The sequence below is a fragment of the Chroicocephalus ridibundus genome, chromosome 7 (assembly GCF_963924245.1).
Source record: "Chroicocephalus ridibundus chromosome 7, bChrRid1.1, whole genome shotgun sequence".
NCBI classification, from domain to species: domain Eukaryota; kingdom Metazoa; phylum Chordata; class Aves; order Charadriiformes; family Laridae; genus Chroicocephalus; species Chroicocephalus ridibundus.
This window is the reverse complement of record NC_086290.1, coordinates 10946198-10965019: the sequence shown is the minus strand read 5'-3', so window position 1 is coordinate 10965019 and position 18822 is coordinate 10946198. Positions and strand designations below refer to the sequence as shown.

The 18822-nt window shown below is 44.3% G+C and overlaps 3 protein-coding genes across 10 annotated transcripts in view; 1 reads left to right on the top strand and 2 right to left on the bottom strand.

The window, feature by feature from the left end:
• Positions 1-1288: 1288 nt before the first annotated feature.
• On the bottom strand, positions 1289-9811 carry DTX3L (deltex E3 ubiquitin ligase 3L). Its single transcript, XM_063341547.1, has 5 exons — positions 9567-9811; positions 9086-9279; positions 5228-6769; positions 4277-4494; positions 1289-2321 (listed from the first exon to the last, which is right to left on the bottom strand). The coding sequence occupies exons 1-5, from the start codon at positions 9736-9738 to the stop codon at positions 2252-2254; spliced, it is 2196 nt and encodes a 731-aa protein (XP_063197617.1). The 5' UTR covers positions 9739-9811; the 3' UTR covers positions 1289-2251.
• PARP9 (poly(ADP-ribose) polymerase family member 9) overlaps positions 9182-18822 on the top strand; it is a 13635-nt gene continuing 3994 nt past the window's right edge. Inside the window, exons 1-7 of one of the 3 annotated variants that reach the window (XM_063341544.1) lie at positions 9182-9305; positions 10294-10333; positions 12338-13188; positions 14603-14830; positions 14910-15128; positions 17174-17249; positions 17736-18110. In XM_063341544.1, coding sequence (XP_063197614.1) covers positions 12346-13188; positions 14603-14830; positions 14910-15128; positions 17174-17249; positions 17736-18110 — 1741 coding nt within the window. In that variant the 5' untranslated portion in view covers positions 9182-9305; positions 10294-10333; positions 12338-12345. Of the gene's footprint in view, positions 9306-9729; positions 9862-10293; positions 10448-12337; positions 13189-14602; positions 14831-14909; positions 15129-17173; positions 17250-17735; positions 18111-18822 lie in introns of those variants that run through there. The other 2 variants (XM_063341541.1, XM_063341542.1) reach the window with 2 other exon arrangements.
• The window catches only part of FAIM (Fas apoptotic inhibitory molecule), an 18122-nt gene continuing 12466 nt past the window's right edge, over positions 13167-18822 (bottom strand). For all 6 annotated transcript variants that reach the window (XM_063341558.1, XM_063341555.1, XM_063341556.1 and 3 more), the window contains 2 exons: positions 18463-18643; positions 13167-13305 (listed from right to left, as the gene is read on the bottom strand). Coding sequence is in view for 1 of the 6 variants with exons in the window: in XM_063341554.1 (XP_063197624.1) it covers positions 18620-18643 (24 nt within the window). In the remaining 5 variants the exon portion in view is untranslated. The remainder of the gene's footprint in view (positions 13306-18462; positions 18644-18822) is intronic.

The following is an 18822-nucleotide window of genomic DNA, read 5'->3' as shown; positions in this document are numbered from 1 at the left end:
TGACAAGACGTACAATCTTTGGAATGGAGTTTAGATAAAGAGCGTGTCCAAGAGGAGCTTTAGGGGACTATAATACTAAAACACACACCCTCTTGCAAATAATGAGCATGCCAATTAAGGAGATCTCTCAAAATGTTTAAAACATTAACTTGGATGTGTATGTACGGTGAGGGATGGCAAAGGAACTGCAGCTCACCCACCTGCTGTAGCTTATCACTATAAATACTGCCAGAAACCTGAGGCGTACTGGCGGTTGTCAAAAGCCTGGCACCCGATTCTGCAGAATTGAAATATCTCCACAAATAGCACAAATATTGACAAATATCTCGACTCAGTGTGTTGGTTGGTCCTTGCGCACTGGGTGAAGAACTCTTATTTAGGGACAGCATAACTTCACTGAAAGTTCACCGAGGAGAGGGATAACAACCAAATGTCATTAAATATGATGGGCAGGGGTGGATTTCAGCTAAATATAGGTGTCACGAGCGGACCCATGCGGGTGCCTTTTTTTGTCAGGGGTGATTAATCTTATTTTTCCTAATGCGCTGTTGGCGAAGGGACGTGCTCTCCTCCCTTGCTGTAACCCAGGCAAAATTCCTGACTTTTGACTGCAAATCAGGTGGATTTATTCTTAAACCGTACAGCTGTGGTTAGAAAGCAAAGGCCTGTGCAGCTGGTTATAGGATAAAGGCTTGGGAGCTTTTATCCACGGGCTTTTGGGAGCCCGTGACAGTCAACAGGGCTCTGCTGCAAAACTCATCCTGTAAAACCCTGCCCCAGGTGAAATGGGAACCGGTGAACCATCAGGTTGGGGTCTGACATCGCTGAACTGGCTCATTGGGACAGAAAGTGAAACGAGAGACCGAAAGGAGTTGGGGAGATTTGATCTTCCCAGCCTTGCTTCAGTGTGCAGAAAAGCACGGCCGTTTAGAAACAACTGGAACGTTGGTATCTTACTGCACAGAAAAGGGAGGTAATTTGTAACAGTGTAAAATGTGAAAACAAATACAGTAAAACAAAACCACAGCAGGAAAGGCATCCCAGCCCACGTGGAAACCAAACGGCGCCCAACACTACGAAATCTGAAAGTTGAGGTGGTAAAGTAGTACTGCCTAGGCACAATGTGGGAATCTTAAAAAAAAAATAAATAAAAAAAAAAGGAAGTGGCATGGGGGTCCAAATCACGCCAAATCACGGCGTTGCTGGGAAGCTCCTAAATTAAAAAAAAAACCACACAGCTGTACATATCTAGAACAGAAGGAAAATCCTGTACAGAAGAATGCAGAACTGAGCAGATGGTATTTATTTTATTTATTAGTTACATTAATTAGCCGAACAAAAATGGTTTAACTCACTACAAATTATGGCTGCCTTAGGTGAAAGCTATTTGTTTCACACCACAACAAAGGTAATTATCAGGCTATTTAGGCAGTGCAGAGTAGCAACAAAGTATCTTTACAATACAATTTAAACCATATACTGGAAGCAATGGGAAGAATGTAGTTGACTTAAAAGTTGTATTTAAGCTTAAACACGATGGCAGGCACAGAACCGGGACCCCATGACCAGAGATGGCTGCAGACACTGTTACTTTCCATTTGCTCCAACGCGGCTCCGAGTGTTCAGCATTTCTGCAGGCCTAAAAATGCAGCAGCACCCACATAACCCCTCATACATTATCCATGCTAATTTCACATTTTAAACCCAAACTGCTAATGCTGTTTCTACCCTGAAAAGGAAAAGAAGCAAGAGGTCACAGCCTCATTGCAGCTGATGCTATAACAGCTGCATAAAAATCTTCCAGCAGATGGGTTACATGATGCTATCCATGATGACAGACGTAATTACACAAAGCTAAAGTAAGTGTTTGATCAAATAAAAGCTAGTAGTGGATCTATCGGTTTTGGTGGTCGGACTGAATACTTGTGGGAAAAAGTGCATATTGGATTCACTAGTAAAATAAGACACACAATTTGGTATTTGACAAGTGCAACAAGTTCTGATGCTGCACTCACAAGACGCAAATTCTGTAAAGGTTACTCACAGAGTGAAGCATTATTCAAGGAACTAAATGATGTGTAAAACAAACATATGTCATTTGATGAAAAAAAGATTACTGAGCTGACTGCGGAAGACAAGTGATTTAAGTACAGCAGTTGAACAAAGTAACTTCCTTCTTCTTGTATGAACAGTAAATTAACTGCTATGTGTTCAGTTATTACACTTAAGAGCTGACGGTTGTTAAATCTCTTCATTCAATTCCTCTTGCTTTCAATTCTGATCGAACTCGTTGCAGATAATGAGGATCAGGGTAACCAAAACTAGGAGAAGAAAAGAATTGTTAGGGCTACTTCTGCAATGAAGCACTTGACAGTTCTACAGAATCTTCTTATCCAAGTCTTTTAAAACACTTGACAAATTTTATGCATGCACTTCTTACTGTTGTCCCATAGATCATAGGGTTGGAAGGGACCTCTGGAGATCATCTAGTTCAACCCCCCTGCCAGAGCAGGGTCACCCAGAGCAGGTTACACAGGTTCAGGTGGGTTTTGAATGTCTCCATAGTTGGAGACTCCACCACCTCTCTGGGCAGCCTGTTCCAGTGCTCTGCCACCCCCAAAGTAAAGAAGTTCCTCCTCATGTTGAGATGGAACTTCCTATGCTCAAGTTTGTGCCCATTACCTCTTGTCCTGTCCCTGGGCACCGCTGAAAAGAGCCTGGCCCCATCCTCCTGACATCCACCCTTTAAGTATTTATAAGTGTTGATAAGATCCCCCTATTCTACCTTCTTAAAGTACATCATTACTCCAGAGAGAAAACAGACCCTATTTTGCAGGTCAGAGAGGTGGTACAGACAGGGTACAGCTAAAAACTTCAGAAAAGGAGCTGCTGAACTTGGTCGTCCAAAATGACACTAAGATCTTGATTTTCGAAGCTGACTGCTGTCCCACTGGAAATGATGGGGCGCTGGGGTATGCATCTGTCTGAAAATCAGACCTGAGGCGCATCCAAGTCAGCATTCAAAACACAAATATAACGGCACTTCTGGATTTTAAGTAGCGCATTGCCAAAAGTGTGTATGAAGCAAGTGATAACTAGGGAGAGCATTTGGCCAGAGAGGGGGGATAAAGTAAAACTGATACTTTTTGATCTTTTATGATCCCAGCCCAGGAAGGAGGATCTAGGCACCAATCTTTAGAGCTTGCAGGAAGACACCTGCCCCTGGGAGGCTACAACAAGCTCGAAAGGACTGTTCCAAACCTCCCTCTTGTCTCTCTAAGATCCCTTCCAGGAGCTAAACAGTTTACCGATATAATCTGTAGTTAATCATATCTTTAAGAATGGTCAATTGTATGTGCATTAAGGGGTGGAACGTAATGATCCTTACCGGAAGACCATCATACACTGAGGAATTAATGATCCCCATTAACAGTTAACTGGGGCAGACCCAGGCCCGCGCCATGCTGTGCTGTGCTGGACGTACAGTGTGGCCTTCAGGCCTGCGGTGGGCTGTGCACATCCCTTGGCCACAGGACAGAGTCGGCCAGATCAGTCTCAGGGAGGTGCTGCAGGCAGCTCCCGCTCCGTACCCGTGATTACACCACCTGCGTGTCCTTGTCTTTATCTAGAAGTGCAGCAAGTCCTCAAGAAGTGCTGAACAGAGCTGTTTTCTACTAAGAAAATCCTGTAATAGCTCAAACGACCAAAATGGGTTAACCCTTTCTACGGATGGGGTCGGCACGGCATCCTGTGCTCAGACTGGAGGCCCAATGAATGCTGTGCAATTTGGGGTTCCTCACATCTAAGGGGACATAACCATACCTATACTACAATCTCTTTCTTCTTGCTGTTAGCTCTAATAAGTAGACTTTCCAATCGTATTTTACAGTCTGAGTGCTGTCTTTAGTGGGATCATAATGGACCAGCACCTCCTGGAGCAAAACAGCAGGTAAGAGAAGAGGCTGAGATCAGGAGTCCAACCTTAGGTGCTATCAAGAGCTTGCTGTCCTGTGCTCTACTAGAAGTGGTTTCTCATCAGAGTAGGTGTTTTACACAACTCACTGGTGAATGAGTGGCCTGAGGGGCAGCAGAAGACTAAGCTCACCCTTGTTCCACCTATCCGAATTGGTGAAGGTGATTCAAGCCTGGATCCATAGAGCATTCCATGACCACTTTGATACTGACAAAATCTGAAAGCTCTAATGTGGAAAATGTTCAGGGTAGCCTTCCTGACATATCTGAGTAGCAACAAAATTACAAAGTGAAGAGTACTTACTTGGAAGGTCCTCCAATCGTGGAAGTTTTGTGGTGAATATCATTCCATGTGATAACATCTCGTACACCAGTAGTACGTGACTGCCCCACAGTGAAAATCAATTTTTGGTCAAAGGCTCTTCTGAGGAGCTGCAGAATTTCTCGCCCTTCCTTGTTGTCAGGTAAATACGCTATTCGACGAGTTGCACAATAAGGTTTCCCTGGGTTTGGATGGTTGCTCTGTTTTGTAGAAAAACAAACCCAAACCATATTGTATATCATAAATGCTTTGGAAGTGTAAAAAAATCACAGATCCCAGCTGTGGGATAGCATGACAGAAGGACATAGCATGACTGATGACTGATTTTGAGCAGGTTTTTTTCTCATTAGATAATTTCTTCCATATAAGTTTTGTTCACATTTTCTTATCATCACTCATGCATCCAGTGTTATTTTTAAATTTGTTTTTTCCTCTTAGCTCTCCCGAAGGCATGTCTGACTCCTCTGACTTTTTCATTTATCCATTTTCAGTCCTAGTCATCACTCTAAGCACATAAAATAAGCTGATTTCTCACCTGCAAAGCTTACAAGCCAGCCCGCTATTCATTTTTGTCTGATGGTGTCGGCAGCTAAGAGAATGTCTCAGAGAATCCTCATTATACTCACAAAGTTTTGTTTACACAATATCACTCCATAGATCTCAGTTCAGTTATCCCCAATGTACAAATTAAAGACAGGTAGCTCTGTCCTGGTGCATATGAAATGGAGGGCTACCATTCGACTATTTCATTCCTACTATATTACTTAATCGCACCCAAAAATACTGAATTAAATACTTGCATATTTGTACAAAACAAAGAAATGTCTCTCCTGGACATGCATAACAATGATGGAAAAATAGTTAATTTTAGATTCAATATTATTGGTTTTGTTGTGGGAAAAATACCTTTTATGAATCTTTAAATATACTTACAGTTTGAATACCAGCACACATACTATATGTAATCACAATAGTACCACAGTTGGGATAACCAGAGAGAGATGAAGACATCGTTCTAACCGACATTGTTCCCTCTGGTTGGTTTCCTTCCATGAGTCCATAGACGGTATTACAAATAGGACAAGCTTGCTTATAAGTCATGGCCTGGTCAATGCAACTTTTGCAAAACGCATGATTGCACTTTCTCAGAATTTCTTTATTCTTAATTGTCTCCATGCAAATCGGACACACATCTTTGTCATCTTCTTCTGTCTTCACCTTGGACTGTCTTTCAGGAGGAAGATTATTCTTTTGCCTGCCGTTGTATTTCTTCTCAGATGCTTCCGTAACTTCTTGATAGCTGAGATCAGAGGACAGTGGTGTCCTATTTTTAGTTTGTGTTGAGTCCTCAGTGTTAAGAAGGTTCACAATGTGCTTTTCAGCAGCATGAAGATGCTTTGGTAAACCACTTAAGATGAGTTTGTCTTCCTCCTTCTTAAGTTTTACATGCAGATCTTCCAATTGTTTTCCATTAAGTAGTATATTTAATCTTTTCTTCTGATCTTCTGAAAGCTTACAGCTGATGATTTTTTCTCTTAACATTGCAGAGGCATTCTGAAATGCATTGATGAAACTTTCAGTAGCATGTGAAGACATATCAGAAGTTTTGGTCCTAGGCCTAAATATTATGAACACCTTCTGGCCGTATGAACTGTCTTTCTTTTCTACTACTGTATCAAATTTGTCTTTAATGTCTTCAATTTCTTTGCTTAATGTTGTTTCCAACAATTTAAACACAGAAGCATCAACTTCTACTCCATTCCTGTATCTGTACAGTTCAGATGATATTTTCATATTCTTTTCGGTTTGGCTGTCCTCATCCTCCTGTGCTAGAAATTTTTTGGCAGCTAAAATCTCAGTCGCTGGACCACGGAGCAGCAATTGATTCCCTTCCTCTTTGGCAAGAAGATTACTAAACCTGGCATTTAATTTCCTTATTGTCTCATTTAATGTGTAACCATTTGTTAAGGGAATTTTCTCCTGTTTCAGATCTTCTATGCTTTTCTGAAAAGTTCTGATAAATAAATCTTTAGCTTCTTGTATCGATGCAGGACTTTCATCAGAAGTGAAGCACACTGATGTGCTTCCATTGCAATGATCTTTACTTCTTATACGCACTCCAAAACGTTCATGTAGTACTTTGATTTTTTCTTTGCGGGTATGATTGAAATATTCATATAGAGCTGACGGAACTGTAAGCTCATTCATTTCTTCAGTACTCAGACCATTTTCGTCTTCCAAACCCTTCTTACTTTCGGCATGTGAAAAATTATGGTTTGTGTCTTTGCCCGCGAGGATATCCTTAAAGTAGTGATAAGCTTTTTCAATATCAGTAAAATCTCCCGTCAATTGCTCAGAGCCATCAATATTAGGATTTCCTTCTCTTTTTAAATTTGGACATATAACGGTAATTTTCTCCCTTTGCTCTGCAGTGAACATACTGGTATTCAAAGTTGCAGATACTGTAAGAAATATCTAAAGAGAAGACGAGAATATATCAGTAGTTGTTTTTCCTAAGGTTCTCAGCTTGCTGCTTCTGTAATTTGAGGAAGGAAAAGCTCTATATGTCTCAGTAGGGTCAGATTATGATAGATACATTTGTACATAGTGTTTCTTTTACAACATATATATACTGATATCACACACATGTAAGTAAAACAATCAACTGCTAAATCCAATTTGTTAACATCATCAGAATTGCGGGAACAAAGACAATAACTTTGCTACTTAGTTTGAGACTGTGACCAGTACTCCCTACTCCTGACCTCCACCAATGCCATTAGCATAACTAACGGCATTTTATAAGGCTAACGGCCATTCTCTGCAACCAAGCTGGTCACGTATTAGTCCCTTTTCCCCTCATTATCAGGCCCTGAATGTCCTGTGCACCGCATAAATGAAGCAAACACATTTCTTCTTCCCCTCCCTGTCATGCTCAAGGTTCCCAGGCACCAGGCCAACTACTCCCCTCCTTTCAGGCCTTGAAGGTCCCAGGCACCACACCAACCAGGTGGTGATGATCACAGAACAGGGAAGCGTAACAGCATGCAGGGCGCCGCCTACAAAATCAAGCAGTTACAAGCCCTAAGTGGGAGCTTGGCCCTCAACTGCTGCTGGACAGTGAGACCCGCGATCCCCAGGTGGCCAGGGACACCTCCAGCGACCTCTGCTTCCTCCAAGGACTGAGTGAATGACTCATATCCTTTCATGCGTTTTTTGAGTCTAGATAATGATTGTTCTATCAACACAGCAAGCCAAGTATTAAGTTTTGACGTGGTCTGCAGAGGGTCCAGTTGATTAGAAACCACAAGCTAAGCCGTGCTATAAAATTCAGTGCTACACGACTTACAAAACTGTGCCACACTGATTACGCTTGTAGAAATCCTGTGCTATTCTGATCATTAATTCTATGCTTTGCTAATCATAAAATCATGTTACAAAAACATAAAGCTTTAATTGTAACTACAACTTAGGGCCATCACCATTCTGCCAAGGATCTCCAAAGAACCCGTCTGTCCCCTTAGTGCTGGGTGACAGAGACACAACATATCACAGATAAGTTATATCCCATTGTTCTTTAATTATATTGGACTTTCTAGTTTTCTCTTACTATCTTTCTTTAAAAAAGTCCCAAAAGTCACGCTTTAGTAACTCAGGGTTAAGGCAGAAAACAGGATCCTGAAAAATAGTAACAAACACGTTCACGTCTCTACTTGGCGGAGACAGAAGGATAAGGAAATTTGCAGTATACTGCTACAGGTATCAGATAACCACGACGTTAGCACGTGCTGTACTTGAAAAGCTACATCTATGGTACTATGCAGAACAGGGTAAACCCTCTGGGCCAGACATCAGTGTCTTGGCAGAGACACATCTCCATCATATAACTTGCTGCCTGGCCCTAACCCATGTCCCGAACACACAGCTGATCTTTTCTTTTATGTATAACTTTTAGTTCAAAGCGTCTGAAATAACATTTGCTGTGCTACATCCCATCAGAGCAGATTTTTTTAACACTGAGGGATTGAAGTAATTAGGATTTTTTGAAGATACAAAACATGCTGAAATAGTATTAGAGGTCTGCGTAGCTGGAAGGGATCCAAATCTCACAAAATTCTTCCACCTTTTGGGAGCAGTCCTTGGTGCATTCACAGAATCATAGAATGGTTCGGGTTGGAAGGGACCTTAAAGATCATTCAGTTCCACCCCCCTGCCCTGGGCAGGGACACCTCCCACTAGACCAGGCTGCTCAAAGCCCCATCCAGCCTGGCCTTGAACACCTCCAGGGATGGGGCAGCCACAGCTTCTCTGGGCAACCTGTGCCAGTGCCTCACCACCCTTGTAATGAAGAATTTCTTCTTTATATCTGATCTAAATTTACCCTCTTTTAGTTTAAAACCATTACCCTTTGTCGTATCACTACATGCCCTTGTAAAAAGTCCCTCCCCATCTTTCCTGTAGCCCCCTTTAAGTACTGGAAGGGGCTATAAGGTCTCCCCGGAGCCTTCCCTTCTCCAGGCTGAACAACCCCAACTCTCCCAGCCTGTCGTCATAGCAGAGGTGTTGAAACCCACCACAGTGCCGCTCTGGGAAGCGGCAGTTGGCACATGCTGAAGCCATGCTGGAGAACGTGCTGCCTGGGAACATGCCTGGATGACCTGTGACCCAGCACTCCAAAGTCACTCCCTGTCCCCATTTCACTGACATCTGCTTGGCATGAAACACCGAAACAACGCAAAGGACTTGTGGGGCAGGCCATGACACTGCTCGCTGCTGCTCTTCCTGACGTACCTTTTTGGTAATGACTTCTCCTGACGCGTCTCCATGGCCTTCGGCAGCCCGCTGAGGGGAGGATGAGCTGGACGAGGCCTGCGCTGTAACCGGGCTCTTTCCCGCATCCCCTTCTCCCACCTGGATGACAATCCTCAGGCGCCGGGCACCCAATTCCAAGACATGATCCGTGCGGGATTCCACGCTCCTCTTATCTGACCCAATTCGGGGACAGGCAGAGGTAAGGCTGATAAAAGCCACCTGAAAACTCGACGGCAACAGAGACCGCCTGCCCTTTGCCCACCCGCTGCCCGGGGCCGCAGGATAGTGCCCTCGGCGGCCATTTCCCGCCCCCCCACGCCTGAGGGACCTGCGGGCCAACTGATCCCCCCTTCGCCGGGGGTGTCCGGGGCTCAGCCGCCGCTTCGCCCCCTCAGCGGCGGGGCCGTGCCGAGCTGCGGGCAACCCCCGCCCCAGCCCGTCTTGCCCCCCGTCCCCCTACCTCGCTCCTGCTGGAAGTGCACCCAGTAGGTGCCGTGCTCGGGGCCCGCCCGCACCTCGCACTCGCCGCCCCCCGACCGCTTCCCTGACTGGAAGTAGCTCTGGAGCTTGAGCAGCGGCTTCTCGGCGGCGCCGGGGGCCGGGCAGAGTCGCACCAGCAGCGGCGCCGCCATGATGCCCCCGCCGCTTCCCCGCTTTCGCTTTCGCTTCCCGCTCCGCCTCTCCGGGTCGCCGCTCCCCGCCCCGGCTCCCGGCGCTGAGAGGGAGACGGACGCTGGTTAATGGGGATCCTCCAGGTAACAGAGCGGGGCTGGGGAAGGGGGGAGGCGGGTGGCGGCGGGGTCTCCCACCGCCCCGGGGCCGCCCTCCTCAGGGGCGCGGGGTGCTGCGGCCGGCAGCCGCCCTGTGCCACAGGCTGGGACTGGCTCGCCCCTGCCCGCCGACGGGGTCTAGTCACTGGGGGGAAAGAAAAAAAAAAAAGTGGTGTTTTCTGTCACGGAGCTCGGGCTGAGGTAAAAATTCCCGGCATCTCACCCCCCGGCAGGTCCGGAGGCGGGTGTCCGGCCTCCGTTTTAGCGTTTTAAACGGTAGAAAACTTCATAGGGGTCGTTGAAAAGGTGGCGCTTGCAGCAGAACCGCTCCCGTAGGAACGCCGCCCATCGGGCAGTAACGTGTATTTTCTCTTTCTTGTGTTTTGTTGTTTGTTTTGTTGGTTTTTTTTACAACAGAGTTGCAGTGCAGAGAGCTCCACACTGAAGAGCGGTTCAGGTAAGCGTTCTGCCGCCTGCCCAGCGCGTTCCTGCGTTTCAGGTGAAAATTGCTGCAGCTACAGCCAGCAAACGGGAAAACCTCAACGTGGAATAGCCAGAAGCCACCTGAAATGTATGAATTAGGCACGGTTATGAATCAACATTATTATTCATTACTTCAACAGGATTTGCTTGCGTTTCTCTTTCCAAAGCAAGAGTTCAGAAGTGTTTTGATGAATCAGTGTGTATAAGTGCAAAATGTCACGACTCTTTTTACAAGTAGGTAGCGTACCCAGGAGGAAAGTTTGATTAAACTCATACAAATTGATTTAAACTAATTCACATAACTAATGCGTACAGTACTGCTGGTATCTGCCAGGAGAGGGCTGTATAGCCACAGCGATAATGTAAAAACTGCCCCACTCTTCACTGTTATTTTTGTTCCCTAAAAGAAGGGGGTTAAAAAGCCCTTCCAAATTCACAAGTTCCTTACAAAGAAAGAACTTGCTTGTGGGCTGTAAGTGCAGACCAAAGAAGATACACAGAACTAAAGACAAAGCTCAGCGTAAGATCTCTGTGGCATGGTTAAATGAACGTTACGGCAAGCGTTCCTCTGCCGGTGTGGCTGTGTGTCACTGACTCTGCAAAGGCCTGGGGGACTCACCCTTGGATCTTGCTGGGAATCAGTGACACAATGCTGAGAATGCCCTGGAGAGGGCAGGGGCAGGCTTCAGCCCTCTCAGCAAAACAAGCTCAGAGGGGGAGAAGGGGTGTTTTCTGCTTTTACAAGTATTTTGAAGCTCTGATTACGGCATGGCTTTTCACATTGGCTTTCTCTGCTGGAGTTTTAGTGGCAAATGCAGCACAGCACCATGGTGGCACTGCAGACAGTTAACGAAGCCCTGTAACAGGATCCATTTCAAAGACCAAAGGATCCAATTCCCCTCACACTTGTCTGCTTCTTTTTCCTCCTCGCCATTTATTCTCAGGCTATTCAGTTGTGCTGCTGCATCACTCTTTGAGGTTGGTGCTCTAAATCAAATTCAGTTTTGTGGTGTGGTGTTTTTTTTTTTTTCTAATTCAGATTATGTCACTGATTTATTTAAGAATATGTCCCTGGCAATGGTTGTGTCAGCCTAATGGTGGGGAGAATAAACTGTAGGAAAGTAAGAGAGAAAGAGGTAACAAGTAGCAGGAGGAAACACATCTTAACCAAGCTTCCTCCTCAGGTAAACAGTAAGGCAAACCCAAATTCTCAAGTCACCACAGGCTCAGTGATACTGTTGTTGTCATTTAGTGCTTTTGGGGGAAGAATAGGGAAAGAGAAGAGGTCAACCACTTCTAAGGAAAAGGTATTTGCCCAAGGGATCTACAGGCTATATATGATGGTAGTCCTTCTGTTGAGAGTACTCTGAGCAGGCTGTTTGGGGGCTCAGGGCATATTTTACCAGGCCTGACATCTGCCAGGTCACCAGAAGATAATCTGGAAGACAGACTGCCTCAGAGGAGGGTGCGTGGTCTCTCAGAGGACGCAGATCAGCAGCGGGCCACTCCTGAGCCTGGCCTCTGTTCAGTTACAGGAAGGGAGCTGGCTGTTGATGGAAAAGATGAAACTGAAAGTATTCACAGGCTTACAGGAAACAGTGGACAGCATAACACTGACTGTTTCTCAGCATTCAAATATGTTCACCTGCCAGAGCATGCCTGAACTTTTCACTTTCCAGCTGTGATTCATAAGGCATCGGAAGGAAAGAGGAGAAGGTCTTGAAAGATGGGAAAGGAGCTACTAGATGGGGAGGTTAATTTGAACAGAATAGTGAACATGTGAGGCCTTGATTTCTTTGCTTAGTTGGGCTTAGAAAGGCCTATGAAAAGGGGAGAGAGAAGATCAGACTATGACAAAAAATATGAGTTAGTTACAACAGTAGGATAAAATTGAGAGCTATAAACCACACTTCTATATAAAAAGCAATGTTTTGACAGTACTATCTTGAATTTCACTTTATTTTATTCTGTATCCTAGGGCCAAGCATGGTAATGGATGAGGACACCTTGGTGATCCCCATCAATAAAGATGCCTATGAAGCTCTGGAGAAAAGAGAGAACTGTCTAAGTAATCTCATTTACAAAAAGGTTGCTTGTACATTGACCTTCAAAAGTACAAAATGCACTGTTGAAGTATACAGGAAAAAACTAAAGCAAGGAATTGACATTTGCGTTTGTAAGGATGATCTCACAAGACACAAGGCCGATGCTGTGGTGAATGCAGCCAATAAATGTCTAGATCATCAAGGAGGCCTTGCATTAGCCCTTGTGAATGCTGGAGGGCCAGAAATACAAGAGCAAAGCAATCTTCATATTCAAAGGTTTGGAAAACTCGCAACTGGCCAAATAGCAGTGACAGGTGGAGGGAAGCTTCCTTGTAAGAAAATTATTCATGCAGTTGGTCCAATATGGTTGGCTATTGAAAAGGAAAGATGTTGTCACCTACTTCAGGAAGCTATAGTGAATGTTCTGAAGTACGTTAGTGCTCCGGAAAATGATATAAAGTCTGTGGCTATCCCAGCAGTGAGTTCAGGTGTTTTTGGCTTCCCACTCAATTTGTGTGCTCAAGTGATTGTAACGACTATAAAGGAATTTGTTGAAGCGAGTCCACCAAGCTGCCTCAGGGAAATCCGCCTGGTGAACATTTGTGAAGCTACCGTTGCAGAAATGAAGAAGGCCTGTGAAAAGTTTCTGGGCGATACCAGTTCACTTCAGGAAACTCTTACACATCAGGAAGCTCTTTCAGCTTCACCAAGCCAGCCTTCAGCTTTCATCAAACTTGGAGGCGTTCGCTTGCGCATGGTAAGAGGACTCCTTGAAGAGCAGAAGGTAAGTCTGTCCCGTAATATGTTGAACACGGAGTTGCCTCCAAGTCTACGCAGAATTTGGAGCCCAAGAGTTCAGAACACATATCGTATCGGTCCACTAAATAGTTATCTTCTGATCCTGAGGAGAATTTACAAATGGTAAATAAATTATAGTAGCAAGGAGTTGGTTTTTTTCCTAGATGAGTATTAAACATTAGAATGTTTTTATTTCTTAATTTTATATACATGCTGTTATGGGATAATAGGAAGCAGCTAAAGATTCCATGATTAATAATAATATATCCCTGTGTTAATGTTTATCTTATAACATCATGGGAGTTCACGTTTTATCATGCATTCACTAGAAATCTACTCCTTTTTTTTGCCTTGCTTTTTTCCCTATAATTTGTGTTTTTATAGGTGTCACTACTGGAGTTATTCAGCAAACCCTGAAACAGCTGAAAATAACATACAGATGATGTGGAGCTTACCTTTAAACAGTGCATCATTTAAATTCATTCATTTAACTTTTTAGCTAGAAAATATATGAGCTTAGTCACAGTAATCCAACAGAGCTCTTTGACTGGAAACTACATCGCAGGAATGGCATTTGCTTGTAGCAAATACTGTATCTTAAAAACATTCATAATTTTGATTTTAAATAAGTGTCTTAATTTAATAGGAAGTTCATTTTTTTGAGGTGAGAGCAAAGGATGGCAAAGTCGACATTGTGGAGAATTTTATTACGCATTTCTACAGCACTTGAAAGATACCACGTGCCTTCAAGACTACGAGGAAAATATACTTCAAAGTCTTGTCTCTTCAGATAATCTTCAACAATTAAAGTTAGAACAATTACTGCTGTTACCAGCATTCTGTAAACAAGTTTTGTGCATTTTACATATTTAATTTGAAATACAGAAGACCTACTACAGGAATCTGCTGTTTTCACTGGGAATTGGAAGCAACCATAGCTTTGCAGTTCCCCTGTGTGCACTGACCCCGCTAGTTTGGTGATGAGCGCTTGCTACCCTAACACGGGGAGCATCTGCGTGGGCTGGGATAACAGACATAGCCATTGCTCTCTCCTGCTGATTGATAATTGGCTGCAGAATTGCATTTGATGAGGTGCATAGGGGTCACTTTTGTGGCTGCATTAATAATTCTGTTAAATACACTCTGATGGCTTGAACAGATCTTAGGCACACTGTTGGCTTCTGAAAAAAACATATGCATCTGCTGCCACTGGAAGGCGCATACTTTGATGTGTTTCCAGCACTGCCCTTAGTAATAGTAAGAGAACCTTTCCAACAGCTCATCTGCTGCAGTCAGGCTTTTTTAAAGGAATTGTCCCTAGAAAGAGTGTTCTCTATGGTAGCAAAGCTTGCAAATAGTAAACTTGAAGTATACTGAAACTTTGTACTCTTTTCTTTCAGACTACAGCTATTGTTAATTCTGTGTCTGTGAATGGTGACGTTTCCTCTCCAGTTTCAAAAGTGCTGCTGCAAAAAGCGGGTTCAGCTCTTCAGGATGAACTTCAGTTTCATCTTACACATTCTTCGTTATATAAACCACTCATAGTAACAAAAGGGTATAACTTGCCCTGTGAGCTTGTGCTGCACGTTGTATGGCCGCCACACCACCACAGCGTGATACTGTGTGAGGTGATGATCAGTTAGATTGGACTTTAATTGATTTTTGTGTTGAGTCATGTGAGGACTAAAACACTTGTTTTTCTTGCAGGAATTAAAAGCTGCAGTGACAAGATGCCTGTGTTACTTTCGGGACTGTGCCTCTCCCTCAGTTTCTTTTACACCAAATGGGATTTGGTCGTTAATGCTGCCTGTTCATACAGTGGCAGAGATCATGATCGAAGAGGTTTTAAATTTTGCCAGGGCACACCCTAAGCAGAAGATGGAGGTGCAGTTTGTCTTTTGCCCGGATGACTACATTGCCTATCAGGTAACAAATTTGTTGTTAGCTACCAATAAGGAAAACACAGTTTAAAATTGAGTAAGGACTCATAGAATAGTTTGGGTTGGAAGGGACCTTTAAAGGCCATCAAGTCCAACCCCCCTGCAATAAGCAGGGACATCTTCAACTAGACCAGGTTACTCAGAGCCCCATCCAACCTGACCTTGAATTGTAAAAAATGTCTTCCTTCTATCTAGTCTGAATAAACCCTCTTTTGGTTTAAAACCATTACCCCTTGTCCTATTGCAACAGGCTGTACTAAAACATCTGTCCCCATCTTTCCTGTAGGCCCCCTTTAAATACTGGAAGGCAGCTTAAGGTCTCCCCAGAGCTTCCTCTTCTCCAGGCTGAACAACCCCAACTCTCTCAGCCTGTCCTCACAGGAGGGGTGCTCCACCCCGCTGATCATTTTTTGTGCCCCTCCTCTGGACCTGCTCCAACAGGTCCACATCTTTCCTGTGCTGAGGACTCTAGAGCTGGATGCAGTACCCCAGGTGGGGTCTCACCAGAGCAGAGTAGAGGGGCAGAATCCCCTCCCTCGACCTGCTGGCCACCCTTATTTTGATGCAGCCCAGGATAGAGTTGGCCTTCTGGGCTGAGAGTGCACGTTATTGTCTCATGTCCAGCTTTTCATCCACCAGTACCCCCAAGTCCTTCTCACCGTTCAATCCCTTCATCCCCCAGCCTGTATTGATACCAGGGGTTACCCTGACCCAGGTGCAGGACCCTGCACTTGGCCTTATTGAACGTCATGAAGTTCCCATGGGCCCACTTCTTCAGCCTGTCCAGGTAGCTCTGGATGGCATCCTGTCCCTCAGGTGTGTCAGTGGCATCACTCAGCTTGATGTCATCCACAAACTTGCTGAGGGTACACTCGATGCCACTGTCTGTCATTGAAGCTATTGAACAGTACTCATCCCAGTACGGACCCCTGAGGGACACCACTTTTCACTGATCTCCATCTGGACATTGAGCCGTTGATCACTACCCTCTGGATGCAACCATCCAACCAATTCCTCATCCACTGAACAGTCCACCCGTCAAATCCATCTTATCTCTCCAATTTAGAGAGAAGGATGTTGTGGGGGACTGTGTCAAAGGCCTTACAGAAGTCCAGATAGATGACATCTGTAGCTCTTCCCTTGTCCACTGATGTAGTCACTCTATCACAGAAGGCCACTAGGTTGGTCAGGCAGGACTTGCATTTGGTGAAGCCATATTGGCTTTTTCGAATCACCTCCCTGTCCTCCATATGCCTTAGCATAGCTTCTAGGAGGATCTGTTCCTCAGGTCTGTAGTTCCCAGGGTCCTCCTTTCTACCCTTTCTAAAAATGGGTGCAATGTTTCCCTCTTTCCAGTCACTGGGGACTTCACCTGACTGCCATGGCTTTTCAAGTATCATGGAGAGTGGCTTGGCAACTACATCAGCCAATTTCCTCAGGACTCTGGGATGCATTTCATGAGGTCCCATAGACTTATGTATGTTCACAGAGTCGCAGAATGGTTCGGGTTGGAAGGATTGTCTAGTTCCAGCCCCCCTGCCCTGGGCAGGGACACCTCCCACTAGACCAGGCTGCTCAAAGCCTCATCCAGCCTGGCCTTGAACACTTCCAGGGATGGGGCATTGACAACTTCCCTGGGCAACCTGTGCCAGTGCCTCGCCGCTGTTCAGGTTGTTCGGGTTCATGTTCAGGTTCCTCAGTGTTAAGCTGCAAGTAATGAACATCTTTATTATTGACTGTGGTTCCATGAGTTACAGATATGCCACAACCACAAGGAGCTGGTAAAGATGCCGTTCAGTGTGTAAGGTATCTTACCTTGGGAGATGTAGAAGAACAGGAATGCAGTTGATATTGTCAGGAATAAAATTTTGGGAAAAGCTGACAAATGTCAGCTGTTAACAATTTCGGAATTTGGGGGGAAGGTGTGAGTACAGCTGTAAACTGCTTATCTGTTTAACAGAGTTTTGAAGAGACAAATTGCATATTTGACAACAGAGATTGCAACCTGCTCCTGAACTTTTCTCTTTGAAGGTTTTCCAGGGAAAAATTTTTTCAGCAGCACACAAACTGGGAGGAACGCAATATTACAAAAGAAGTGATCTTTTGAGTAAGTAATGAACAGAATGGGCATTTGAAGAAAACGAGCGCTCCAGATTTGAGACTCTGAAAATCACGTTCCTTTAAAAAGAACTTGCATTTAAAATATACTTTAAAAATACTTTAAAATGTATTTACATATGTGTCTTGGGGAAAAGGGGGGGGGGGGAATGTGTGAGCGTTTTGCATTTTTACATTAATAGGAATGGAACTGGGCACTCCCTTTAAGATTTGCAAACATAAAAGTCATCATCAGTGCCTACCCCATTGGAAGTCACTTAGTGGAAGGCAAATAAATTCTGCATGTATGTGTTTTTTTTTTTTCCCTGGAAACCTTACCTACTGGTATCTAATATCTTTTTTTTTTTGAGCATACCAGAAGAGTAGTGTGTTTCTGGCACTGTAACATCTTGCATTACATGCAGAAATTTATGACAGCACTTGAAAGCTTTTCACTCGTCCAATGCACTTGCGTAAAAAAACATCTTTCTTTCAGGTACAGAGTCAAGCAGTCAAAGTGTAAAAGAGACTGCAAATAATGAACCAGCTATTGAACTTAGAGGGAACACAAGTACAGCACTGGAAGCAGCAAAATTGTGGATCCAAAGCGTGGTGCAAATTCAGGAAAGCCACCGTGCTGTTATTGAAAACAACTACATTTTTAGCCTCGGTAAAAAAGAGTTTGCAGAATTATCTCGAGAGCGGCATCCCAGTGTAAGTGTATCAGAAAAAGTGGTAGGTGGACAAGCAAGGCTGGAATTTCAGGGCCCCCCTGACGCTGTGATTGATGCAGTGCTCACAACTGAAAAATTACTGCTTCGTATGCAAGAGGAGACTACAGCCAAACAAGAGGAACTGCTTTGCTTAATGGGTATGTAAAGTAAATAAGTGACTAAGTAAGTAATTATGTGCCTAAATAAGATTAAGTACGAAGCAACGTGTATCTCTGCATTGCTCAGAGTGGACAGATGTGCAGTCAGTTCATGCACACACTGAGCATTGCTTTAATTACCAATATTGCAGTACTTCTATCAAACGAGCCCCGGACAGACCATTGGTTCGCTTTGGTTAGTCCCTTGGCAATATTCCCAGTAGCGCGCAGTTTATACCGGGGCTGGCCGTGGTTGTACAGCCAGCTGTTATCCTGGCTTCCCTCCAGGATAGCGTCACTTTAAAGCCTGCCCACTGGAGACTTACAAAATTAGCACTTAATTAACACGTACCTTTGCCGAGCTCTTTTGCTTGCTACAGCTGTACCACTGTTGCAGGACCCGCCAATGGACTTGTTCTGTGGAGTCCTTGACTTTCATTAGCAGTTGATAGAAGTAGTGTCATTACAAAAAGCTACCGAGTGATCCGTTTTTCCTCGTGGTTGTATAGTCATTCAGTATAGATGCCGTTGGGCTGTGGAGAGATGTAATGGAGAAGATAAATTGCTTTTCTTTGGTATATCTATATCTCAGTCCCTCTCAATATTAGCCTCTGGTATTACTTTGGAGATTATGTAACATTCTTTGTCCTTAACCAAACTACCAAACCAAACCTCCTCCTCGCCTTTGCTTCAGATATTATGATATATGAAA